This window comes from Carassius gibelio, chromosome B12, assembly GCF_023724105.1.
Source record: "Carassius gibelio isolate Cgi1373 ecotype wild population from Czech Republic chromosome B12, carGib1.2-hapl.c, whole genome shotgun sequence".
Taxonomy (NCBI): Eukaryota; Metazoa; Chordata; class Actinopteri; order Cypriniformes; family Cyprinidae; genus Carassius; species Carassius gibelio.
In genome coordinates, this window is record NC_068407.1 from 6,380,353 (window position 1) to 6,407,356 (window position 27,004).

Here is a 27,004-nt window from a genome sequence, read left to right on the forward strand (position 1 = left end):
AAGGGGAGGAGATTCTTCAGGGATTGGAAGGTGAAATGCCACGTGCTCGTCTACAGTTGCAAGCCCACATCACATTGCTTATTAACCCACTTCATTTTTTAATACTACTACTGCAGCGCCACGAGATATAAACAGGAGTGTCACATTACTTTATAAAGGTATTTTCATGCGACACATTTGATATTTGTGTTTCTGTCTGATTTATTTTGACAGCGTTCATCCGGGTGCTTGTGTACAGTGAACATGAACTGCTGCAAGCTGCTGCACAACTTGCAGTCTTAATGATACAGCTCTCAATTAGCTGCTACTTTGTATAATGTAATTTCATGCTTAATGTTTAAGAAATCTTGACGTTTTAAAAGCGAAAGGATACTTTGTTAAGCCACTTAAGAAATTACATGTCGAGGTCTGTTTCCTTAAACTTCTTAGTAACACACTTATCTAGTTGCTATTGTTATCTGTGCATATTTTTATTAGTTTCATGATATTTTATTTTATTCACAGTATATGTTTTAACCATTTTTTGTTAAACTTACAGTAAGTCATGTTAAATTGGTAAGGAAACAAGTTAACAAAATGGTCTTGACAATTTGGGACCCATTGAAAGTCATTATTTCTTTGCTTGTTTTGTGTATTGCATTTTATGCACTTGTGCATTCAATTCCCTGCAGTAAATAGTGACATTACAAATTTCAAATCTGGTCCACCTTCACCTGCTTTGCACCTGGTTTTATATGCATTTCTTCCATTTTTATAAAAAAACAACAACACATTTTTTGTAAAACATTGCTTTAAAAAGTAACATGCAGACTGTAAAGTACACTTGATGATGCAATGTTACTGATAGTTATAGTATCCTCTACATTTTACTTTTTTTTTTTGTCCTGATATCCAAACATCTGTTTGCATAGCTGGCCTCACAGCAAGAGCCTTGGTTTTGACTTTCATATCATAGCATTTAGAAATGTGCTGCTTTGTTAAATGAAAAACCAGTTAGTAGTAAAAAGACACTAATGAAGAGAGCAAATGAAAAGCACATTTTAAATTTAATCATCTGTTTGACCGACACATTACATAACAAAAATTCACCATTTGTGTATCTAAAGTTGCATTTAGTTTGTGCCAAACATTCAGTTACTTTTGTCTCATCAGAATATGATTTTCATCCGAAATGTCACATTTGTTTTGTTCTGTGTCTTAGCATAATCTATTCTCTGTAGACTGGAAATTATCAATGCGTTTCTTGTTTGAAACTATCAAATATTTCTTGTTTGTTTCTGTCGTTGTTCATTAAGGGCTCTTTGGAAGTAGAGAGAACCATGGAAACTCTGAAGGGCATTGATATCGACGCCCCACGCTGGGATCAATCCACGTTCATGGGCCGTCTCAAACACTTTTTCAACATCACTGACTGTCGCACTGTTCTGCTGCCTGACTCCAGACTAGATGAAGCCAAAGCTTTAGTGGAGAGCTGCAGGTGAGAAATGGATTGATTTGATGAGGTGATCTATCTCTCATCTTGATGTTTCTTACTTTCTGTCACCCCCCCCAGAGCTGGCTCTGTTCCTCCTGGCACTACAGAGGAGCAGCTACACTATGCCAAGAAGCTGTATGACTCTGCATTTCATCCTGACACAGGTGACAGGATGAACCTGATAGGGAGAATGTCATTTCAGGTGCCTGGGGGTATGGCCATCACGGGGTTCATGCTTCAGTTTTACAGGTCAGTGCTGGAAATACATATTTTATTATTTCTAATATATATATATATATTTATAATCATTTATAATATGTTTTTGTAATATATTTCTAATATATAATTTTGGTAGCACTTTATTTTACAGTCCTGTTCCTCATGTACATACTATGTACTTATTATAGTAATTACAATAACTATGTAATAACTAGGTACTAACCCTGAACCTACCCCTAAACCTAACCCTACCCCATGTAGTTACCTTGTATTACCAGAACTTTCTTAGATAAATACACTGTAAGTACACTATAAGTACATGTTAGTACACATACTGTAAAAATAAAGTGCAACCATAATTTTTATAGCAATATGTACTATATATTTTAACAATTTAGTTTTTTTTTTTTGTAGGACAGTTCCTGCTGTAGTGTTCTGGCAGTGGGTTAACCAGTCTTTCAATGCTCTGGTCAACTACACCAATCGCAATGCTGCCTCCCCCATCACACCAAAGTAAGTTCCTGTGACCTCTTTCTTTGAACTTTACTCACTTGCAAGATCTTGTAGGTTGTCAGAGAGTATATCTCTTAAAATGTGACTGTCCCGTGATACCTAGCGATTTATTAACAGATGCCTGGGAAGGAGCTTGAAATAACAGATAAGCTTCTGTAACAGTCAGATATGGTGTTTTGTTGTGTTGTGTGTATCTTCTTTGCTCAGGCAGATTGGAGTAGCTTATGTGACTGCAACAAGCACAGCGCTGGCCACTGCGGTCGGGCTGAACCTCTACACAAAGGTATCACTCAGCCCCATATAAATAATTAAGGGGATACTCTATGTCTACAGACAGGATCTGTGATATGCAGCTCATTACAATAGAAAATTTAGAGCTTATTCTAAATCCTTAATCCTACCCAATACTTAAATTTAACAATTACTTTACTAAGTATTAATAAGCAGTAATTTGAATATATTGAGGCAAATATCACAGGTAATAAAGATGAATTGGACTGTAATATAAAGTGTGACCAGAATAATTTTTGTAGTTGTCTGTTATTTATTTGAAAGAATTAAAAGAATCGTTTCATGTCTGTCTCTGTATCATTAACTTGACGAGGTTGATATAGGATTTAGAAAGTAATTAGTAATAAGTAATTAAAAACTTTTTGGAGAGAGAAATTTGTATAGTAATCTAATTACACTGTTGAAAATGTAATTAATTACTTTTTTAGAGTAACTTACCCAACTCTGTATAGTAATGTAATTACAGTGGTATTTCAGGATACATTTTAAAATGCTGTACTGTTTTGAAACTACAGCCACAAATATTATAATATTGAAATTATATTATAAAATACATTAAATTACAAATTATATAGAATTATATAGAATATCTAATAATAAATATGTTTATCACACACATCTATATACATACACATGCAGTACAGCACATAGTACTAATAATAAAAACATACAAAACTATATATATAATAAACATTAAATAAATTATATTAATATAATGTCTCTTTAATGAGAATTCTCTCTGTTCTGCCGTCATCAGTTCAGTTTGCCAGTCATATCTGCTGTGGTAATACATCATCCATGTGTTATTTAGCATCTTTAACCTTTGTCTCCTCAGAAAGCTCCTCCACTGGTGGCACGCTGGGTGCCGTTCGCTGCTGTGGCCGCGGCTAACTGTGTGAATATTCCAATGATGAGACAACAGTGAGACCTCTTATGTTTCCTACCATCTTTTATTTTAGCATGTCTTTCTCAATAGGTTATGTCTAGATATTATTATATTCCGGTTTATTATTTCTTATACAGGGAGATTTTGAATGGCATTGCTGTGACAGATGAAGATGGAAATCATCTGGGCCACTCAAGGGTGAAGAGCATTTATCTCACCTGATCAAATTGGTTACAGCTCTTCTCCTTGCAGAATCTGTAAAATGTGTATCAGTTTAGAAAATGATTTCATACAACATTTTATTCTTTGTTTAGTACTGCCCTGAAGAAACTGCTTATATTTCAAATGACAAATTAATAACAGAAATTAAACACCTACGTACTGTTAATTTTTACATCATCCTTGTATATCTTCTATTGTATCTAAGATATCTATTATTGATTTAACAATTTATTGTAATTTACATTTCATATATACCTGAGTATGTAAACTTGTGAGCAAAACCTTTAGTTTAAATACAGTAGATCTGAATGCGTTTAGTGCTTAAAATAATCAGTTTAATGATAAACATGTTCTAAAGTTATACTGTCTGGGTTTGTCATAGAAAGCAGCTGTCAAGGGCATCACACATGTGGTCATCTCTCGCGTTACCATGGCAGCGCCAGGCATGAGTAAGTGCAAAGAGTTTGGCTGGAGTTATCAGATCTCAGTGCTAAAATAAAACAGCCCTCACTTCACCCACCAGTCAATGCTGAATTCTGATCTGCTTTCTTTGTTATTTCCAGTCATACTCCCCATTATTATGCAGAGGCTTGAAAAACACAGATTCATGCAGGTGAGTATGATCATGTTTTGCATCCAAGGAGCACACAATGGAAAGGAGAAGTGATAAAATAGCCAGTTTATGATCTGCAGGTGTTTCTGATATAAATTCACTCTCTCTCAGACCTCAAAGCTGACATCTGTTGAGTCATTCTCATATGACAGTCAGTTATCATCAATGCGTACAGGTTTCAAATGGTTTTAACTATTTGAATGAATTTTAGCTAAATGTTTAACGTGCTTTGTGTAGCATAATGTTTTTAATTACAATTTTTTTATCTTATTTTTTATTGTTCATTAAATTATATTGGGATTTCTTTGTCTACTATAAAGGCTACAGTATAAGCCCCTTGCTGTATGTGTATGTGTATGATTTTATATTAAACATATTTGCATTTATTTGTTTCTTCCAATCTGTTGCAGAAAATCACATTTCTTCATGGGCCACTGCAAGTCATGATGGTTGGCGTATTGTAAGTAATCACATTTCTTATTATGAAAATAGCAAGGATTGATATGCCAAATATATGAGATCTTGTTTCAGTAGAAGAAAATAATAACATGCCCTTCTCTGTTTCACAGTCTGATCTTCATGGTGCCTGCTGCATGTTCACTGTTTCCTCAGAGATGGTAAAGATTGCATATATTGCATATGCCATTCAAGATTTTTTTTAAAGGGATAGTATCTCTTCAAAGGAATAGTTCACTCAAAAATGAACATTTTCAGAAAATGTACTCACCCTCAGGCCATTCACGATGTAGATAAGTTGGTTTCTTTGTTGAAATGTAGCATTACATCACTTATTCACCAATGGATCATCTGCAGTAAATGGGTGCCGTCAGAATGAGAATTCAAACAGCTGATAAAAACATCACAATAATCCACACAACTCATCAGTTAAAATCTTGGGAAGTGAAATCCGCATGTTTGTAAAAACCAAATCCATCATTAAGAAATGTTTACCTTCAAACTGGTATTATTGTGACATTTTTATCAGCGGTTGAGCAATTGATGCAGAGCAAAAATTTGTTTTACTAAAGAAACCTAAACATCTACAGTTTTAAAGAGTTAGTTCACCCAAAAATGTTAACGCTTTAATAACCAGTAGTGACTTGAAAAAATATATTTCGATTAGGACATTTATCTTATTCATGCAACTTTTTGCAGCTGCTGCTTCCATTATCTCTCTTTAAAATGCTTCATTCAGATGTTTTCATGATAACTGTTTTCTCTGAGCCATACCAAACTAATCATTTTGCACTTTGATTTGCAGTTCTATGGCTGTATCCAAACTGGAACCTGAGCTCAGGGAGTCCATCATTTCTCAGTATGGGGACCGTGTCAGTTATGTCTACTTCAACAAGGGACTGTGAGTGCTGGCGAATCACAGACTGGATGCACCAATCATTGGCCAATCAGAAGCTCTTTTTGACAATTATTGCTAAAGAAGATGCTTAAAAGAAGTTTTTAAGTTTTGTTTCATAACCTAGAAATATGGTTTTTATGCACTAAAGTATAATTTATGAATAGTTTTTTTTACAGTTGGCCCAGACAATTTGATTCGTGACTCAAAATTCACTGTAAAAATACATTTTACAGATAATTTATAGACATTGGATAAACCTGGTCCAGTTGCCCTGTCATCCGTTCCTGTTGTATACGATCAACCCTGAATAATCTGGAACAGATTGGAAAGTCTGAGAACTGTTTCCCTCTGATGCCAAACACTGTCATTACCACATACATCTCTCAGGAAGAGTTTATTTTAAAGGTTTAATCCTTTAATAGCCTCTAAAGCCATCACTGAAATCATTTTATCAGGTTGTTCTTAATCTGACAGACATTTAGGAATATACAGTCAGATCATAAGTGTTTACATTTGAAATACCAGTTACAAGCATAAAGTTCGGGGAAGTACGCTCTAATAAACCTCAGTTTGAAAGAGTATTTCACAGTTACTGAGTGCCTTAAAAAAACATTCATGGCGCTCGTTGGGTCAATAGCCTGCCCTTACTGTGAACTATCTGAGTTATGTACTTGTTTTCATCATTACAAGATGATGAAGTAAACAGACAGCTGTTGAAATAAACCCCTGGTCTGTGATAACTCATGGGTGTTGAACCAAAGTGAACCTTGTGTTTATTTTATCTAGAACTGTGCACTCGATATTCATTCCTGCCACATGAGGGCAGTATCTGATCATTAAAGTTTTGCAAAGGTAAATATGCAGCACTTCTGTCAAATATTTACACTGATGGGATAAAATATACTATTAAGCCATCAGAGACCACTTTTTATGGGCAATCGGAAATGAATGAATACATGAATGTATGTGTGTCTGTGTATGCTGAAATATACACGGAAGATTATTTGCAGAAATATACATTTAAAATAGTAATGGGATGAGCTGATGTAGTTTAATGTTTTATTTGGTAATACTGTATATTTATCCGTCAAGTGAATGTCCACATGGGAATTACAGAAAGCTTCAAAGACATGCATAGTCTGGTTCTTCTACCACAACTTTTATCATGTGGTTCAGACACATTTCTGCTCTTTTCAGCAAATCATAAAAGAGAAAGACAAAGACTGGTAAAAATAACACAATGATCATATAAATCAAAGGTAATAACACATTAAAAAAGTAGAAATGTGGAAACAAAATCATTTAACTTACGCCATTAAAGTTCAATAACAATTCATACAAAGCAGTTTAAGTAGTTATAGCTCGATGCATATTAAACATTAACCTTGTAGATTTATATAGACTATTCATAAGAGTTCAAGCTTGTTTATGACAATGCTTCTGGTATGAGGAAAGATGTGAGGATATTGAAACAAATATCTTAATTTAAATCACACTTGAGCAAAAAAAAAAAAGCTTCGTACATTTATGCTGGAACACTGATAGCCAAAATAGAAAGGCATGAATCGAACGATTACTCATAAGAATGCTGCCTTTGTCGATACAAATGATTTTGGTTTTGATTTTATACAGTGACTGTGATGCATTTTATCATTCAAATCTATCAACACTGTTATTGTTGCTTTCGTCAGTTCAACTTCAGTCTGTCATCTCCCTCTTTCTCTCTTATGACCACATCGGACCACATGCTTCACCCTGACGAAGCGCCTAGCAACTAGTATAACGCCTCACCCTCAGTCAATCACGTGACTTGGCAACGCCCAATCAGGGGACAGCTGCAACAACCCAACTCTGTGCCTTCCACTCAAGCTGCCAATAAACTCCTGAGTTTATTGACATCACAGGAGGAAGGAACCTCACTCATTGTTTCCTCTTTCTCAGTGCATGCTATAGGCCTGTGTCTTAGCATGCCAATCCAATCAGCCTTGTTTTACTCTAGGGCAAAACAAAGGGTCTTCCCATTACCATGGCAACTAAAGTCTTGCGTACCTCTTTGGGTACATAATCAAATAAGAACAATATGGAAGATAAAAAAGCTCACTAGGACCTTAGATAACTGATGCTGTAATTCTTAAAGATGAAGCATTTGCAAATCAATAACAAAAACATTGAAAATGAAAATTACAAAAAAAGAGGAGACGTTCCTCTTGGTTTTGTCTTTAAAAAGTGCAACAAGTTTAAATAGTATCATCACTGAACTATTAACGGAGGAATAAATGCATAAATTGGACTCGGCGTTTGAGACAAGACATATTGACAAAACAAATTAGGGATGTCTGATTCGTAAATGTGCATTAACATCTAATTGGAGAGGACTTTATAACTAATTATGAACTGTCGTCAGAATAATAGATGCCTGCATTGTTATTCCTTCATTTTTCATATATGCGAAGGATACTGTACGACATGAAGCAATGATGAAAAACAGTTGAAGTGAAATGAAGAACAGCTTCATATACAACAGTTCAACATTCTGAAATTTGGTCAGCAGCACAATTTTGTTTCGGACACAAATTCATGCCTAGCAAGATTGACTTTGGTCTTGAATTTTCAATTATTTTTTTCCCAAATCCCAGCTGTCTTAAGTTCTTTCCAGGTCCCCACACATCTTTGAACTATCTGGGAAGTCCTGCCTCACCATTTATCTGAGTGGACCAGTTGGCATGGCTTTGGGAAATTACACTACCTTAAAAATAATACTTTCAATACCACCCCGTGTGGGTTTAGGCCAGAATACCAGAAACTGAAAATGCAAATTGAGCTGAGAGACTGCAGTTTTGGGAGATTGTAGAGATCATTCAGTCTTTATGCAGAGAGAAATCTAAGCGCTGTTTTGGGGGGCAGAAAGTGCTCTCGTTTTAAAGATCATCCCTCACACGATGGGGAGTGTTTTCTGGATGCCAGCCTTAGGTAGGGTTGTTACTTTCGCTCCATTCTGTCTCTTGTTGCGATATATCTAATGAAGACTGTACACTAATCTAGCCTCAAGACGTTTCAGTTTAAATTTGGTTGAGTTTTGTCTTTATGTCGATATTAACTTACACCTTATCTATGATATTTGTAAGAATCTCAGATTGGGTGATGGAGAGGGCGAGAGATACTTTAAGGGTCTTCCACATCCAGAAATTCTTTCTTGGGTGGTGCGACTCCCCGGTACCAGGCGCAAGAGCCGTCTCCTCTCTTGATGCAGGCATAGTGGTCAGACTGGCGGCCATGAATTATCTTCTCTGTCACCCAATCTGTCCACAGACACTCCTCTGGGGTGCTGATCTCACATGGGAAGGTTGCACAGCGTGTGATCTGGGTACAGCAAAAACAATGTTTGTATAATTTGTAATTAAATATTAGCTTGGTAGATGCTTACTGACTCAAATCAAAACAGTCCACCCCAAAGTGTCTATATAAGTGTGTTTTTGAATACTTCTGCTCTATTGAACACAATTTAGTAGTATAAATAGTGCAAGTAGTTTTAAAATAAAATAAAAAATGCTGCAAAATGTTCTACAAGTACCAAACCAAATGATTTTCAGATGCAAAAACAATGTGTGTTTGAGGTTTAAGGTTTATAGGCCTGATGGATGGATGAAAAGAAAGAGACCTGATGGATAGATGGATGGATGGAGCTGGTTGCATGCATGCATGCATGCATGGATAGATAGATAGATAGATAGATAGATAGATAGATAGATAGATAGATAGATAGATAGATAGATGGATAGATGGGGTGGACGGATGGTTGAATAGACATACAGTATAGAAGAATGGATGGAAAGAGAGAAAGAAAAGAAAGAAGGTGAAAGAAACCACCCATTCTTCAAATTCTGAATTATGCACAACCAAGGTTGACACAGTAATGATTATTATGTGTCCACAGGAGACATATACAGTACTCACCTTGCAGTCACACCCCATCTGGTATCGCTGACTGAGGCTCTTCTTCTGGGTGGCACTCATGGATTCCCAGGGCATGATGAGATCACACAGAGTCACGTGCATCTTACCATTGGTCTCCCCCTTGCCTGGAAATATGCAGACAAAACAATAAGAACCGTCTGTGAACATCTGATAGTCACGGGCATAACATGGTCCAACAGACAAAATAACAGCACACGAGAACACGATAAGAAGTCGCTATGTTTATAAACTGAACCTTTCATTTAGTCATCTATTGTTTTGTATTATGACTGAACCACATTAAGGAGGTCACTGCAGAGTCAAAGTGCAAATTTGGGAAAAAACACTACATGCCAAAGCTTGTAAACCCTGATGGTGGAGAATAGGAGTAGCTAACCACAATTTGGGACTTCACAAAATGGGAGGGAACATGAAAATGACATAAACAACCTGGTTTCTATTTTTGCCCAGAGCTAAGGTTTCTGAAGGTCTGCTCTGTTTACAATCTGAAACCTGGGTAGTTTTTACTCAGTGTGGAGAAGGAAATGTGTGCCCTGAAAACACAACCTCAGCAGTTACTCTGCACAACAGGATCAGCTCTCTCATTATTTTACCTCCCCTCCTCCTCTAAAACTTCGGCTTTAAAGGCAATTGCTACCCTCCACAGACCTCTGCCTTGTCAACTCTGTAATTTGGGCTCTGCAGGAATGATCGGAGATGGGGAAACCATAAGTTGTCTGTGTTCATCTTTTGACGTTTTTTTATTTTCTGTGTTTTTTTTCCCTTCAGAGTTGCCTGCTCAGCAAGTTCATTAGAGAGAAGAGGAGAGTATTGAAACCCAGCAGTAAATTCAGCACATTGTACATCAATAAGTCACGGTTTGTAAACTTCTGTCCTGTCTGAAAACGGATTGCCTTGAGTGAAGCATGTGCCAACTGGCAAGTGCTTTGCTGTGCAGGCAGTAACCAATAGCAGTGTGTGCTTAGACTGTAGATTTATTTGACCAAAAACAACAGCTGTAGTGAAATGACAATCTTTTACCTGAGATGAGGTACTCCTTCTTGCCGCTAGTGTCCAAATTCGTTACTCCACACACTGCAGATGAGGGAGCGGTGAAGACCACGTCGATGTGGTGATCTGGGCCTTTGAACATCTGTTAGAGGACAACAAAACATCATTTTATTCACTGCAAGACATTTTCATTGTAGGTTAGATTTGAATAACAGCTGTCATATTTATCCCTCACCTTGATCTGCTTAATCTCATATTGGATCCGCTTGATAGGGTTCCCATAAATATCATTCCCAGAATCCACTTCTTTTTTTCCAACTACCTTGGCCCTGATTACTGCAGAGAAAATATTAAGGAAATTATTAATTTCATGATTTAACTGCCCCAAAAAAATATCTACTGTATTAATAGACTATTTGATAAAAAAAAAATGTAGTGGTTTTTGTATTAGTTCTCATTTAGTACTCGTTTTAGTATTATTTGAAATAGTAGTTTTTCATATACCTTTCTATTATGGTAAGTTAGAAAACTTGGGGTTCACATGTGATGCATTGTTTTAAAATGTCCTTGTTTGTGCTTCTTGATACACACTGATGATGGTTTAGGCCGAAACGCGTCTGTGTAAGACATGGTAAGAATACATTTATAAAAGGCTTTCTTGAGAGTGCGTTTTTTTCTCTTTTATTTCTGGATAACTTTATGACTCGCACCGACTAAACGACATGGGAGTTGAGCGTGCCTTCTCCACTATACAGTTATAAAACTCACTTAAATCAAGGCCACCTCAAAAGCCACCTTTATTCAGGAGTGTTGTGCATACTTTGGTGCAGGACAATGGCGTCTTTCAGGCTGGGGACTACATGTTCCCTGAGGGCATTTCTGAGGATGCTCGGCCACATGGCGGCTGCCTCCTTGGTTATTCCCCTGGGACTGCTTATCATGTGGCCCCTTCAAATTTGGCTGAAAGGCCGCTTTCCTTCCCACGTCTGGTGCAGGGGCCAAGGTGTCAAAGTAACCCACTGCAGCATCAAAGCTGTGGCTCCTTGGAAAATTTCTCACCTGTATTAGTCAGGTGAGCAGATGGGAACAACCTCCAGAAGTCTTAATAGAGGCCTCTGGCTCAGGCTAGGTCACTCTGTATGAGGGCAATCTGGCTTACGGCTCCTGGTCGACCCACAAGCAATGCCTACATATGAACTGCCTCAAAATGAGGGCCGTTTTTCTAGCCCTGAAAACCTTCCTACCTGCCTTAAAGGGGCACCGGTCAGACAACACAACAGTGGTGGCCTATATCAACTGCCAAGGTGGCCTCATGTCATGTCCCCTTCACAGGATGACTCAATGTATACTGCTTTGGGCACAGAGAGAACTCCTCTCACTACAAGTGGTGTTTGAGAGTGCCCATTCCACAAGAAAAAAGGCCTCCTCTTGTGCCTGGTTAAGTGGGATCTCTATTAGGGAGATTTGTGCGGCCGCTGACTTTTCAATTTGGATGTCCCTGCCCTACAGGAACGGGTCTCATCTGTTCAATGCTTACATTTTACCCCTGCTCGGGTAGGGAGAGTTATCTGAAGTAGACCTCAGAATCTTCCTGGGTCTCTTTGTGGCTCAGGCATATGGAACCCTCGCTGAGTGTTCCTTGCCCGAGCTCACGGAACAGGCGAAGTTCTACATCTGCTTATAGAACGGCGCTACTTGATACGTTCCCCAACCAGTCGTCAATGATGATGCAACGGGAGTTACCTTTCGATAGGGCTACTCACATTACCTCGGTTCACTGACATAAGGGAACAAGCGTTTCATACTGTAACTGGCCATGCTATAGTTGCAGATGAATCAATGGCTATCGCTTAAGTTGTTGATTCTGATGAAATGGCGCTCTGGGCCAACTTTGGTTTGTGTAACTACACAAACATTAACAAATCAGGCTTCAGTAACCGTGTTAAAAGAAGTTCCCCCAAACAGTCTTCAATGACAACGCAACGCTCATTCCCTTATCTCAGGGAACCAAGGAGTATCCAGAGCATTTCCATACCTTGCACAAGACTAAATTGGGGGGAGGGGGGTGTTGTATTTAAGTGTGATTTAAAGAGTTTTTATTTTGGAATATAGAAAAGTTTCTGTTATGTTGTGTTACCATTGTGGTGAGCTTGCACTCAGTAAAAATGGCATTCAGCATGCTAACATGCACCGTTTTAGCTACACTTAAGAGATTCAATTAGTCAGTTTGATTAGTTTGACATGTTATTTTATTGTTTTAATCAATTTAGTGATGTTTCCAGTCTAGTTCCAGTTTACAATTTAATTAAATGTTAAGTAAACCCATTTCCAAAGTTTAAAAACCACTGTCAACAACTAAATTAAGTTCAGCCAAAGAATTATTTTTTTTCAGTGTGGAATCTTCTCAATGGTTTCCACCACTACTTGGACTCAGTAAAATATACAATCTTCAACACAAGGCCTGCAAAGATTCTGTCACGTCATCATAAAAAGATGAAAAGGCACATGACTTTTCATAGATGACACACCTCTCATCTGAGGCCTTGTCTAAACACCAGCGAGAGGTCTCTCTCATATAAAGAGAGTCATGCCCCGAAACCCAAATCCCATTTCCTGCAAGTTGAGCGTTTGCAGCTGTCCAGCATTTCTTTAGCTCTCTTTGTCAGGTCAGCCAACATGTGGCCGAGACGCCTCTTCTAGAAAAGCTGACACATGACAACCTTGCGCTGACTCATTCATTCTCTTGCCTTTTATGCTCTCCCTTATTTTCCTAAATCATTTTTAAATGGCTGTTATTTTTCACTTAAGTACTGCATGGAAACATAGAATGAAACTTAAGGGGATGAAAAGAAGCCTCTCTATCACACAACAAAATCCCTCACCCTCCACAACCCTAAACTTCTGCCATATTGTCCACATAGTCAGTTACTTTGACAGAAGAGTAAAAAGCTGCAAACCATCTTATATAAACTGTGTATCACATTTGTACAAACTCTGCTGCTTAAATTAGCAGAGCAGAACTCAAACAATGATTTCATGCATTATTGTTTGGAATAAGCTCTACTTTCTATTTTACAGTGTTTTCATCTGACAAATGGACTTAAGTATTTTAGGACCTACTGATAAATTGTAAATGTAAAGATCTACAATAATTAATTAATGTCATTAATGAAGTTAGCAGAATATACTGTATATGTTATAGATTGACAAGGAAAAAGCTAGATGGGAAGTTGAGAAGTAGTCAAAGGTCATATGAGATGTTGATTGTTGCGTTTTGACCAAAATCCTCAGTCAAAGGGTCCAAAACAACACTAGACCCCTTTATATGGACAAAAAACACAACATTTATCAAAATGTCTTCTTCTGTGTTCCACAAAAGACGGGTTTGAAAATTATAGACATTTTTTTTTATTTTTGTGTGAACTATTCCTTTATCAAGTCAAGTTTTTTTATCAAAATACAAAAATCTTTTTGACTATAGAATGTTTCGATTGACCAATCAGAATCACGTGTTCTGGAGAGTTGAGAGTTTGGCAGTGTTGGCAGGTGCCAAATCCTGCTGGAAAATGAAATCAGCATCTTCAAAAAGCTGGTCAGCAGAAGGAAGCATGAAGTGCTCCAAAATATCTTGGTAAAAGGGTACAGTGACTTTGGTTTTCAAAAAAGAAAATGGACCAACACCAGCAGATGACATTGCACCCCAAATCATCACAGACTGTGGAAACTTAACACTGGACTTATCACATGAGCTTTTCCGCCCTTCTTCCAGATTCTAAGACCTTGGTTTCCAAATGAAATACAAAACTTGCTCTCATCTGAAAAGAGGACTTTGGACCACTGGGCAACAGTCCAGTTCTTCTACTCCTCAGCCCAGGTAAGATGGCTCTGACGTTGTCTGTGTCTCGGGAGTGGCTTAACAAGAGGAATAAGACAACTGTATCCAAATTCCTTGACACGTCTGTATGCCTTTACTCCAGCCTTAGTCCATTCCTTGTAAAGTTCACTCAAATTCTTGAATCAATTTTGCTTGACAATCCTCATAGCCTGCGGTTCTCTCGGTTGGTTGAGCATTTTCTTCCACACTCTTTCGTTCCACTTAATTTTGTGTTAACATGCTTGGATACAGCATTCTGTTAACAGCCAGCTTCTTTGGAAATGAATGTTTGTGGCTTACCCTCCTTGTGAAGGGTGTCAATGATTGTCTTCTGGACAACTTTCAGATCAGCAGTCTTCCCCACGATTGTCTAGCCTAGTGAACCAAACTGAGATACCATTTTCAAGGCAGGAAACCTTTGCAGGTGTTTTTTGTTGATTAGCTGATTGGCATGTCACCATTTTCTGATCTGGCACACAGCATCCTCGCTTATCTGTATTGCAGGTGTGGGGGAGAGGGTGGATGAAGGAGGTGTGAATGGTGAGAGTGGTTGTTTGGAAAACGGTTGTTTGGAGAGGCGATCAGAGCGGGTTGCAGTAGTTGTTAATGGTGTGAACAGCTGTGTGGAGAGGCGTTCAGGGCAGGTGATGGGTGTTCTTCTTTCAAACCTGCAGTAAAACTCGTTCAGATCATCCGCCAGTCGTTTATTCTTAAACACACCGTTTATTCTTTTCTGACCTATAGAGTTTTAAACGGCAACGGCAAATGGCAAGGTGGATTATGTTCACCAACAATGTTTTCTGGAAGTATTCTTGAGCCCATGTTGTGATTTCCATTACAGTAGCATTACTGTTTGTGAAGCAGTGCCAAAGACATCTAGTATGGTTTTCCAGCCTTGACCCTTATGCACAGAGATTGTTCCAGATTCTCTGAATCTTTGGATGATATTATGCACTGTAGATAATGATGATAACTTCAAACTCTTTGCAATTTGTCTCTGAGAAACTCCTTACTGATATTGCGCCACTATTTTTCGCCATAGCATTGGGGGAATTGGTGATCCTCTGCCCATGTTGACTTCTGAGAGACACTGCCACTGTGAGAGGCTCTTTTTAAACCCAATCATGTTGCCAATTGACCTAATGAGTAGCCAATTTGTCCTCCAGCTGTTCCTTATATGTACATGTAGCTTTTCCGGCCTCCTATTGCTACGTGTCCCAACTTTTTCGGAATGTGTAGCTCTCATGAAATCCAAAATGAGCCAATATTTGGGAAAACATTTCAAAATGTCTCACTTTCAACATTTGATAAGTTATCTATATTCTATTGTGAATAAAATATAAGTTTATGAGATTTGTAAATTATTCCATTCCTTTTTTACTCACAATTTGTACAGGTTCCCAACTTTTTTGGAATCGGGTTTTTATTTAATACACAAGTTGAATTACTGAAATAAATGAACTTTTCCACAACATTCTAATTTATTGAGATGCACCTGTAGACTAATATAGCACATTTGTAGAAATTTGTTTGGTTTTTAACATTCTGTTCAAGTATTTATACACTTTCTAGCTGTCAAATGGTTGTGGGAATCATTGTATATTCCTAATTAATTTATATAAGTGTTGTTTAATATTAAACTTCATAATTATGAATTTTATTAGATCAGCCAATATATTAATCACACTCCACTGTGCTATGAAATGTATTGCTTATGAGTTATCACTGTAAAATGGTGTTGTTTACCTGTTGGTCTTGTCTACATTTGCCTAGTAAACCAATGAGGAAACAATTACAGGCTAATGTTGTCCTCAAGGCTAAACTTGTCTCAGTAAATGGGTGGACTTGTCGCTGCTTGGCAAACTGTTTACTAAATTGTCCACATATAAACTGGAATTCACACTTTTGCAACATATTCCTAAAAATAACCAGTCCTTCCCATGTCCACAGTGTACTCAGCCATTTGGTGTCCTAAAATGAGGGGCAGTGTCAATATGTAACATTTATTTGTGTTGGCAGTGCCTCTGGCAAGAACAAGAAAGGGGAACAGATATTTTAAGTTTCTGGGGTATTTCATGGGAATGTCAGATGCGTACTGCACAAAGTGAACCAACTTCACAACACCAATGACAAAGTTTTGCTGTCCTTTATTTAAGCATTTTCTGCTGCAGTTGATCCCAACTAGTTAGTAAAGTACATTAAGTGACCCAGACCCATATATAATCTGTGTTTTGTAATGAAATATGTATTTTATTTGGTTCACAGCTTTCTTGGACAAAGAGATGACACAACCTGTACATCTGGCTATGACACACAACATCTGTACATCTGGCTAATTTGACTGGCTTCTACTAACCCTGCTGGAAAGACCAGCTTAAAACATATGAAGTGGCTGTTTTACAGGTTAGTGCAGGTTTGGCGCTGGTCTGGCTGGTGGGCGAACATAATCATGATGTTGTTTACCACTGAAACTCAATGGTTAAGTCAGTCTCGTTGATTAAGAATGGTGGGGATGCAAAACACAACATATGCGGATCTTTTTAGAAGTTACTTTTTTATTTATTTATGCATTTTAATGTTTGACTAATTTCTATCCTACTGAATGGAGTAATTTTTTAATGGTGTACCCTACCGTTCAAAAGTTTGGGGTAATTACGATTTTTTTATTTATTTTGGAAATAATTTAATACTTGTATTTAGCCCATTCATTAAATTGATCAAAAGTGAGAATAAAGATTTACACAAAAAGTCTTTAAATAAAAATAATATTTCGAATACATGTTTTATTTAGATTTTTTGATCTCAGAATCCTTAAAAAAAAAAAAAAATTCACAGTTTTAAGAAAAATTGTTTTAACTGTTTTCAAAATTGATAACAGTAAGTAATGTTTCTTGAGCAGCAAATCAGCATATTAGAATGATTTCTGAAGGATTATGTGATACTGAAGACTGGAGTAATGATGCTGGAAATTCAGCTCTTCCATCACAAGAATAAATAACATTTTAAAATTAATTAAAAGAGAAAACATTTATTTGAAATTGTAATAATATTTCACAATATTACTGTTTTTGCTGTATTTTTGATTAAATTAATTCAGCTTAGGGAAGAATAAGTCTTCTTTCAAAAGCATTCAACATTTTACTCCTAACCCCAAACTTTTGAACACTAGTTTACATGTTTTGAATTCGGAATAAATTTGAACTTTGAAATTCATTTAAGTATATAAACTAAATGTTTAACAAAAAAGTTTGAAACACTACAGCAACTACATATTATACATAGCAGAGTAAAGGATATTTCATATTATACACAGCAGAGGTAAATAATCCTTATTGTAAATATTTGTAAAAATATTTAATTTGTGCACAGAATTGTTTTTGAGTGATTTACATAAGTTAATTGGACATATGGCTCTAACATCAGCAACAAGATACAATAGAAAAGTATATCAGCTTTTAAAAGATTAAGAGCCTTTTTCTGTATTTCCTTTAGAACATGTGCGAGTCGTCGACCCATTTTTAAACAAATGACTTTCCTAATCCTGATCAGTGATCGGAAATACACCCAAAGAGAGCTTATGAATGTCTGAAAGCTGTCTCGTCGACTGAACCCAGAAAAATATCTCTAAAAAAGGAGATTTATTGCACACAGTCTCATGTTAATCAACTGCAGATGAAAATGAAACAAGACAACTTTTCAAGAAGGCCTTCATCAGCAGCAGCTGTCTTCTAGCTTCCAATTACAGCTGCTGAAGTTACGACCTACCCACACCTCTTATGTTTGAGTCAGAAAAACATATTCAAAAACTGACTGTTTGAAGAGGTCTTAATATTACCATATTAGCCGGGTTGCTCCTCCTTAACCCCACCCTCTCCTTTCATAAACAGGCAGTCTTTGCACAGCATCGATTTGCTCTTCCAGCTGTTTGGATCGGCTGTGTATTTTGTTAGGACAGCTTGTTTTAATCGAGGTATGCTCAGGAACATTTCTGCAAACCTACTTATGCAAACGCCGAAATAAAACGGAGATACAAATGGAGCACAGTTTATGAGACAAACTGGATTTTACAAGTTGAATTAGACTTCCTACTTAAACTCTCAGGGCTAATTGAGGTGAAAGGGATAGTTCACGCAAAATTTTAAATTCTGTCATCATTTCCTAACCCTCATGTCATTACAAAACGTTGTCTTTATTTATTCTACAGAACATGAAAGGAAACATTTTGAAGGATGTTACCGCTGCTCTCTTCCATATTATTAAAGTGGATAGGGACCAGGGGCTGTCAAGCTCCAAAAAAAGCATGATAAAAACATCATAATGTGAAAATATTGCTTGACCGCAGTAGTCACCATTTATGGAAAATCAAACGTGTTTCTAAAGACATTAGGGTGAGTAAATGACAGAACTATTCCTTCAAATGTGAGGATGAAAAACAGATGAATGATATCACAGGAGAGTCAAAGATAGAAATGGAAAAGCAAAATGTAATGGCTGCAAATTTTGAGGCACTTGCTCACCATGGAAAATATGAGCCTGGGGATATAGGATGCAAGGACATAAAATAACTAGAAAAAGGAAAACACACGCACACGTATGCACACTCACAGCCATTATTATACACCCATGGGCTCACTTTATGAGCTGGAAAAGATGCAAATATGAAAGGTTCACTGCTCTTACAGTTAACGATAGCCCCCCTCCTCCTCCTATCCAAGTTGCATGCTTGTGTATGTCAAGCTTTTCTGGGTCCTGAGCTATAGGGCATGATAACACTGTGCCAGAACTAAAGATCAATATAGTCTTTTCTATAAACCAATTTATCGTGCTTCCAGGTTTAAGGTAGGTCAAGCTTCAACACAAGTTGCTTTGCACCTAAAATTCCAGATGCCTAATGCTAGGCTAAAAACATTTTGTTGGCAAAGAGGCCTCGCTTCTCCTGGTGAAGTAATCAAGCAATTTTCCAAAGGATTCTGAGAGCATCCAGCAGTGAGGAGCAGAGAAACAGTGGCTGCTGCCTGACTTACCAACATCTTGAAACTTGTGAGTTCATCCCAGAGATGGTTTGCTCTGGTCAGATGACACAGTTGAAAGTTTAAGCTGGATGGATGGTATTTTTTGCACTAATTGTTTATTGGCTGTTTAAGTGTCAGTGTAGTGGGTCATCAAGGGGAAAGTCCACCTTAAAATATATATATATTTCATTATTCATCCTCATGTTATTCAAAACTGTACAACTTGCTTTCTTCTACAAAACACAAAAGAATATACACTGTTCAGCTGATCTCTGCTCTGGACTTGCACAAACTGCATTGCAATCATTTTCCAAAATGCTGCATTTACGTCCTCCTGGGACATTCATACTTAAGGGGTTGACAAGTCGTAGTAGTTATGACATCAGGTGCATTCAAGTCAATTTGGTCAGAACAAGATGGCGATTTCACTTCTCTACATAAAATGCAATTGTTTTTTTAACTCAATCATCTACAAAAAAGAATTTGCATCATAGTGTTTTTGCTTTCTTCTGTTTTTATTAAAGTTATGATGTAAACTGAATCACTATATATTTATCTATATATATAGTAAACTGAATCACTATATATATGGTAATTATATAATAACATAATATTTTGTATTTGTCCAGATTTATTGTACATTACAAAAAATATTAATTTAATTAATTTCAACAAATTTACTGTCAATAACGATACTGAATATGTATAGTCTTTGGCTCCGTCCAACTATTGCATCCATTGTTTTTTCACTGACCTGCCCCCAACTCAGAAACTCGAGGCTTAAAGAAAATCTTAAGTTTTCCACTCATAATATCAACTTTGTGGTGGCATTCATGTGCATTCAGCTTGTAAATACAACATGTATCCATGAGGCCAGAGAGGAACCAAGCAAAGGCTATATTGCTGCTGTTCCATAAGTGCCACCTACTGTCAGAAAGTGAAAGTGCATTCTCATTCAGCCTGCCTGCTGAACTATATTGCATTATGACTATAATGCTTTTCCTTTATGATTTGTTTCCCGACATGACCAGATGCCCACCTCCAGCCTCATCTAAACCTCTAAGCCTTTTCTAAACCTTTTTATATCAGGTCAGTTAAATTTTTTTAAGCTGATCTTTTTTAGCCAAGAAAATGTATTGCCAGTATTTCTTGAGAGAGAGTCAGCACCAGCAACAGTTTCATAAACATACTATATGATAATCTAAAAATAAGAAAGGTTTCTGTCTGGGAACCTCATAGCTTTAGGTTCACAGTATTAATCCAAATTGTATTTTTCTTTGAGGTTTAATAATTAAAGCATCAGAGTGTAATTATATCACAATCCTGCAGTTCAAATGGAGTGATGTTCTGCAGTGTCTGTCTTCAGCTTCATTCCCACTGCTTCCATTTTTCCTGCCTGACCCACATTCCTGTTGCCCGATAATCATGCATATCCCACAACGCCTGCTCCCTCCACCGATGACTTACACACTCTCTTTCATATGCACGTATCATAATCAAAATGTCATAGTTTCCATGAAAATATACCCACCACACAAATAGCCACATCCTGAGTTTTCGTATGCTTGCACAGCTTTTAGCAATCATGACCAGCGCGGAGCCCAGGCAGACCACTGCACCAAAAGTCCCCGAACTCCGTCTTCCACTCCTGCCTTCATAGACACACTCACTGACTTCACTGAGGGCCACCACAACCAAAATATATTCCACCTCACAGGTATAAAATAAAAATAGTATTTATTAAATAGTATTTCAAAGGCCATTTAGTTGTCCTTACCATTTAAAAAAAAAAAACATAAGGACATACCTCAAAAGGATTCTTAAAATAGAAAAATGTGACTTTTTAAAATAATTTAAAATGAAGGAACCAAATGGTTCAACATAGCATGTTGCAATCATCTCATAAAGCTGCACTGTTTATTTTTTCTTGTATGTTAAAGTTTTTCTATGCACATGAAATAAATTTCAATAATTTGATAGAGATAACCAAGATGCTTACCAAGCATTAATTTAATGAACAAAATATCAATTAAGAAGGAAAATGTATGGACATTTAATATAAATAAACATGGAACAACCACATGGCAAGTAATTTTGTAAAGTGGTTCTCCCACCACAGGAGTAAAAACTGAACAGGAGAATGGAGCGGTTTTGCTTCCACTCTGGATACTTTGCCTGCGGTTTCTTTGAACTAATTTTTTTTCTTTCTGAACTCCTGACACAATTCATCACTGTAATTGAGCACAACAGCCAGGTTACGGAAGTAAAAATCCCATTTGTTTTCTCCATAGATGAACTGTTTTTTAACAATAAATTATGAACGTTCCAGGAGGTTAAGCAACAACATACTCTTCTCTAGAAAGTTTCGCCTTTTTTTTTTTTATTGTCTATTTTCTTTAAATGTGTATTTTTTCTCAAGAAATATTGTTTGTATACTTTTAAAATAAATGACTATAATTTAAAAACACTGAAAAAAAAATTTATGTTCAGATTAGTGGTGTCGCAATACCGGTATTGAGGTGGTGATATTCAAATAATGAAATATCATTATCATGTTAATTTTGTGTTGCAATATACCAGTTTTGTTTATATTTAAAAACTAATAGTACACTATTGATAACAGTTTCATTCATACTCGACACCAGAGGGCATCAGAAAGTCCACAAATAAGACTCACAGGATTAATGAAACAGATGTCTTTTTTTAGGAAATCCCTTATATGGACAAAGGCTGCGTTCCAGTATATTTTTTATGCCCTTCCCAGTTGTGGATGTATGTCATTGATAACGTTGAATTAGTGCCCACTACTGTCAGAAGTGCTTAAGAAAGTTTGTGAGTGCATGTCTAAATGTGGAGTAGGATGCTGCCAAAGATGAGAATCAGCATGATAACAACAGTATGTGTCTGTTTTTGCGTTCTTCAAGCCATCTCAGGTATTTTTATATGGATGTGTACGTATATATATTCCAATGCTAATCGAAATAGCCTTTATCACTGTATAGAATACTATAAAATAATAATCATCTCATAAATGTAACTTATTTCAAAGAGTTAAATTCTAAAGATATCACAATATATTGTTTTCATGAATTTTTGAGACCTCGATAATCATGTAGTGAAAAATCTGATATACCACCCTAGTTTACATGCATCTTAGTGCTGGTTGACTTTAGAGGTACTGAGAAACTGAAATAAAATAAACGGGAAAAAAAACGTGTGGATTATTAAAAGGGCTTTTAATTGGGTAGTTGACCCCAAATAAATATTATTTAATTACTTTCTTATCAAACCCATATGGATGAACTATATCAGTATGGAAAATGCCAATGTAGACTAAGGCTATATTAGGTATTATTCTTTATAATAGCATATATAGAGCATAGCAATGTAATTAAAAGACGTGTGTAAAGTGTAGTCATTTAACACCCTGGCAAATGTTTTTGTTAGAAAGATTTGTTTGTCTGAGGTTTGCTGACTGCCATTTATTTATTTATTAAATAAATTATTTATAATTTTATATATATATTATATTTATATATTGCCATTTTTCCGCATTTTATCAAAATACATGTGGAGAAAGATTTCACATTTGGATGTTTAATTTGTTTTGTTTTTTTCAGAAATGTCTAGCATTTCCTGTGAGATAGAAACCAAACAAATCGTCTGGCAGCTTTCAAAAGCTTTCATCCTTACGTCAATCTGACGTAAACGGCAGCCTTCTGTGTGTGCGATCCAAAAGATGAGGTGAACAGACATCACTGAAAACGAATCATGTGATGCACAAGGTGTTTGCAATGAGCATATCATGCCTGTGGGAGGTTGAAGATTTCCTGGAACTGACTTGCATATTTAAGTATTTTTAGAACTTTCCAGCTAACAATCTGTTCTTGATAACTGCTTTTCTCTTTCTTTATAACCAAGAGAAACCAAGTGCTTGGCTTGGACCTGCAAACAATGCTCAAACGTGGTTTCACCTTCAGCAGACTCGAAGAAAAGCAGTGTGAGTTCTTCTCCGGTGTTTATTGCTACTGTCTGGGGCTATTAAATGTGGCAATGAGCTCTGTCATGTGTCACTGAGCCGGTGAAAATAACAGTTTCCAGAGGAGATCTTTATACAGTGAAACAGGTGGAACTGATTGCTTTGATTATGACATCAAAGCAGCAGTTTTCTAGTTAGGTATGTTTGAATTGAATAACCAAAATAAGCCTGTTTTCTTGGGACACATCATTGAATTAGGTCACACAAACATTGTATGTTTATAATAGTAAAGCAACAAATGGTACACTGGAAATACTGCTTGGAATTTTTACATCAAAAGAGTGTAAAAATGCTCACTCTTAAAAATAAAGGTTGTTTATTTGCATCTATGAAGAAACTTGAACATCCATGAAACCTTTTTCATTGCACAAAAATAAAAATGTTTCTTTAGATTCTGAACATTTTCTTCACACTAAAAATGTTTCTTGCTTTTTTTAAATGGCTGTTTTAAACACGGAAACCCACAATATTTTTTTCTGTGGCATAACTGCAAAGGTTATGGTATAGCACCACTTGCAAAAAAAATAAATAAAAATAAAACGTTAACTGAAGTTATTAACAAAAATATAAATAAATGAATGACATTACTGTAAATTGCATGGTTTATGGAAGTATGAATTGTATTTACACTTTAAATTAATATAATATTTAGTTTATGTATATTACTTTTACAGTAAATTATTAAATAATACTGTTTACGTAAAAAAAAAAAACTTTGCAGTTATGTATTTTAGGGTGTTTTACAGGTATGTTACTATTTATGTTATTTAGTTAATGTTACAACACCCAAACCACCCACTAAATGTATTACTCACTAAAAAGTGTGTGGGCAAACAATTAAGGTTGTCCGAACAGCATAGCATGACTAGACACAACACACAAATGTTAAACTTTTACAGTATTTCTGCTTCTTTACATTATTGTTCCCTTGTTACTCTACACAAATGACCAGGACTGTTTTAGTGCGTCCAAGTACTGCAGTCAAAAAATCTCTGGTCCTGCTACAAGGCTTTTGGGTACACTAAACCTTTACAAAGGGCTACCTGTGAGAAATGTTTGTACATTTGGCATCCTCCACTGGTAATTCCTCTTTTTTTTCAGTTTATAACTTCCTCAACCTCCACCAAAGGAATCCTCATCACTTCTGTATTCAGGAATGTTCAGCACCACACCCCAGCCCGCTCTCTGACCCTTGTGACCCTTACTTACTGTCTATAAATCTCTGACAAGAAACCAGGCTTGTCACTAGACAGTTTGCCAAAAGGGCTCAAGGCAAGCCTACGATTCCAGTACATTTGAACAGATAAATATTTTGAACAGATGACCAGTATAACTGGGCCTTTAGTTGGGTGGTTTATACAGTGTAAACAACCCTGGGTACACCAAAGAAAATGAGGCCGTTTAAATCCTCAAGGCCAAAGGTAATCCTGTAGTCAGCATGAATTTTAACCCATTTTATTTGCACAGTTTGTCATATTTCCATGCAACACAGGATATCCAGTATCTCTGTCCCATTTTGGCTATCAGCTAATACAGGAGATTTTTTTTTGTGTGTACTCTATTTTTTACTCTACTCTGTAAACTCAATCTCAGAATGAAGACTGATTCTTAATACTGTACATTATGATGTTAGGATTGCTGTATTCACCTAGTATTTAAATTTATTTGAGTTTTTAGTGTTTTTTTTTTTATTTAGACTAAATAGATTATCAGCTCTTGAACAAAACATGAAAATGACTTTTTAACTTTTCTGTATTTATATTTTTAATATTGATGCATCCCTAATATTTAGTGTAGGACTCGACGAGACTTGACTTTATCAAACAGGAATTGATTTAAGATTATGAAAACATTTTTCTTTGGAATTACATGCACAAGTGAGTTATTAACAGTAAGATCAAAAACGTGCATTAAGAATTTAATAAGTTTAATAGAATCAACTTTTGACTAGAATAAAAAAATGAAGCGATAACTGTGACTTTTCATCTAACAATTCAGACTTTTTTTTCTCAGAATTGCAAGATATAATCTCACAATTATAAGAAATAATGTCAGAATTGCAGGATATAAACTCTAAATTGTGATTCTGATTTTTTTCTCACAATTATGAGTTTATGTTTCGCAATTCTGACTTCAGTTCTTGCAATTGCAAGAAAAAAGTAATAATTGTGAGATAAATAGTCACAGTAACCTTTTTTGTGGCAGAAAACAAGCTCCCATGGTTTCCACTGCCTGTTTCAAAAATTAAATTAGATTAATTTTGATCAAAATATATTTCCCAGCAGTCCTATTTTATTGTATGATGAATGAATTATTTTATTTATTTATTTTGGTTTTGCAGACAAATAACAATTCTGAGCTTTGGAATGCATTTAGAACAACAGACTTTAAAAGCTCAAGGAGGAGAAATTCTAGTGGCACAGCTCATGTTAAAGTTTTCAATCTTGAGACAATCATGTCACTGTTCAGACTCTCTAAGAGCATGTTGTGCTCATCTATGACTCAATAACAGTGAACTGCCAGGTAAATAATGGGGCTGTGTCTTTCCCATAGGGAACGGCAGACTGGATCCACATGACTGAGATGACACGTAGAAACCTTACTAATGGCAAGTACTGATTCAAAAAGAATACTGGCAAAAACACTGACAGACCGCAAAGGGCAAATGACCGCATTTTGGGTTGTTACTTTATTAATATGCAGAGATCCAGCTCTGTCATGAAATACGAACGCTAAATTAATTTCCGGCTTACAGCTTGTTCATTTCGACTGCAAGTCAGGAAAGAAGCAAACTTCTCGAAACAGCCACTAAAGTTAACTTTTCACAAATAGGTGGAAAAACCTTCCTTGATCCAAAAAGACTAGTGGAAAAGCCAGTGAGCTGAGGCAAGGGTTGGCGGTGCAGCCAAAGAGTGCGCTTTTCTCACTGTTTGAAAAATGCCATGCATACTTCTGAAAGGTCCTTGACTTTCATTGCTTTTTCCTCTCTGGCACATCCAGAGCTGTCGGCCAGATGTCGGATGCTCTCCGATGGTTTCTGCCGGAGCTGGAGGGTTCTAATCAAACTATAAGCCCTCTAAAGCACTTTAAGAGGCCACTGGCCTGTGTGTATTTGTCTTATCTTCTATTAGCAGCTCAAGATGGGGCTCGGGCTCTGTTCCAAAGGTGGGCGCACCTAGCTAATCATCTCTGAACGCTGTTTGAATTAACCATGAACTGGGAGGAAAAGCCCCAGTGGGATGCAAAACATTCTTGCAATTTCTTATGCCTCAGCTTTATCCATCTGAGAAAAATATTAAATAGAGAGACCATTTGCACAGGAAACCAAGGCCTTAGTTAGCAGTCAGTATAAAAAATTATATATATATAGCAGCCAGATATAGTTGAATCTGATCTGAAATACTTATATGAACAAGTCAGTAGTAAAAAAAAAACACTTATTATTAAGGCCTTCTAGTCACACTGTATTGTGTTGTGGATGATTTTGAGTCTTGCAGCTTGACAGTGATTCTACAAGCCAATAAGAATAGTGTGAATGTATC

At 36.5% G+C, this 27,004-nt stretch overlaps 2 protein-coding genes across 3 annotated transcripts in view; one reads left to right on the forward strand and one right to left on the reverse strand.

Moving 5' to 3' along the window:
- Positions 1-23,807, forward strand: LOC127969074 (sideroflexin-2-like). Of its 2 annotated transcripts, XM_052570716.1 has the most exons (14): positions 1-158; positions 1,296-1,477; positions 1,553-1,723; positions 2,108-2,206; positions 2,414-2,489; positions 3,333-3,418; positions 3,521-3,581; positions 3,988-4,054; positions 4,169-4,218; positions 4,629-4,678; positions 4,788-4,835; positions 5,480-5,575; positions 16,677-16,814; positions 23,044-23,807. In XM_052570716.1, exons 2-13 carry the CDS (start codon positions 1,320-1,322, stop codon positions 16,750-16,752), a joined length of 1,038 nt encoding a protein of 345 aa, XP_052426676.1. In that variant the 5' UTR covers positions 1-158; positions 1,296-1,319; the 3' UTR covers positions 16,753-16,814; positions 23,044-23,807. The 2 variants fall into 2 exon arrangements, with proteins under 2 accessions (XP_052426676.1, XP_052426677.1); XM_052570717.1 differs by lacking the exons at positions 16,677-16,814; positions 23,044-23,807 and having other exon boundaries at positions 5,480-6,332.
- Positions 6,618-27,004, reverse strand: part of LOC127969075 (metalloproteinase inhibitor 2) — a 22,532-nt gene continuing 2,145 nt past the window's right edge. Inside the window, exons 2-5 of the mRNA XM_052570718.1 lie at positions 10,773-10,873; positions 10,568-10,679; positions 9,527-9,651; positions 6,618-8,932 (exon numbers count right to left, since the gene is read on the reverse strand). Coding sequence (XP_052426678.1) covers positions 8,735-8,932; positions 9,527-9,651; positions 10,568-10,679; positions 10,773-10,873 — 536 coding nt within the window. The 3' untranslated portion in view covers positions 6,618-8,734. The remainder of the gene's footprint in view (positions 8,933-9,526; positions 9,652-10,567; positions 10,680-10,772; positions 10,874-27,004) is intronic.

Excerpts from the sequence above, each read along its gene's own strand:
- LOC127969074 (XM_052570716.1), top strand. The coding sequence starts at position 1,320 with ATGGAAACTCTGAAGGGCATTGATATCGACGCCCCACGCTGGGATCAA. Across the intron at positions 1,478-1,552 it reads GCTTTAGTGGAGAGCTGCAG|AGCTGGCTCTGTTCCTCCTG; the intron begins GTGAGAAATGGA and ends CACCCCCCCCAG. Across the intron at positions 4,836-5,479 it reads TCACTGTTTCCTCAGAGATG|TTCTATGGCTGTATCCAAAC; the intron begins GTAAAGATTGCA and ends TTTGATTTGCAG.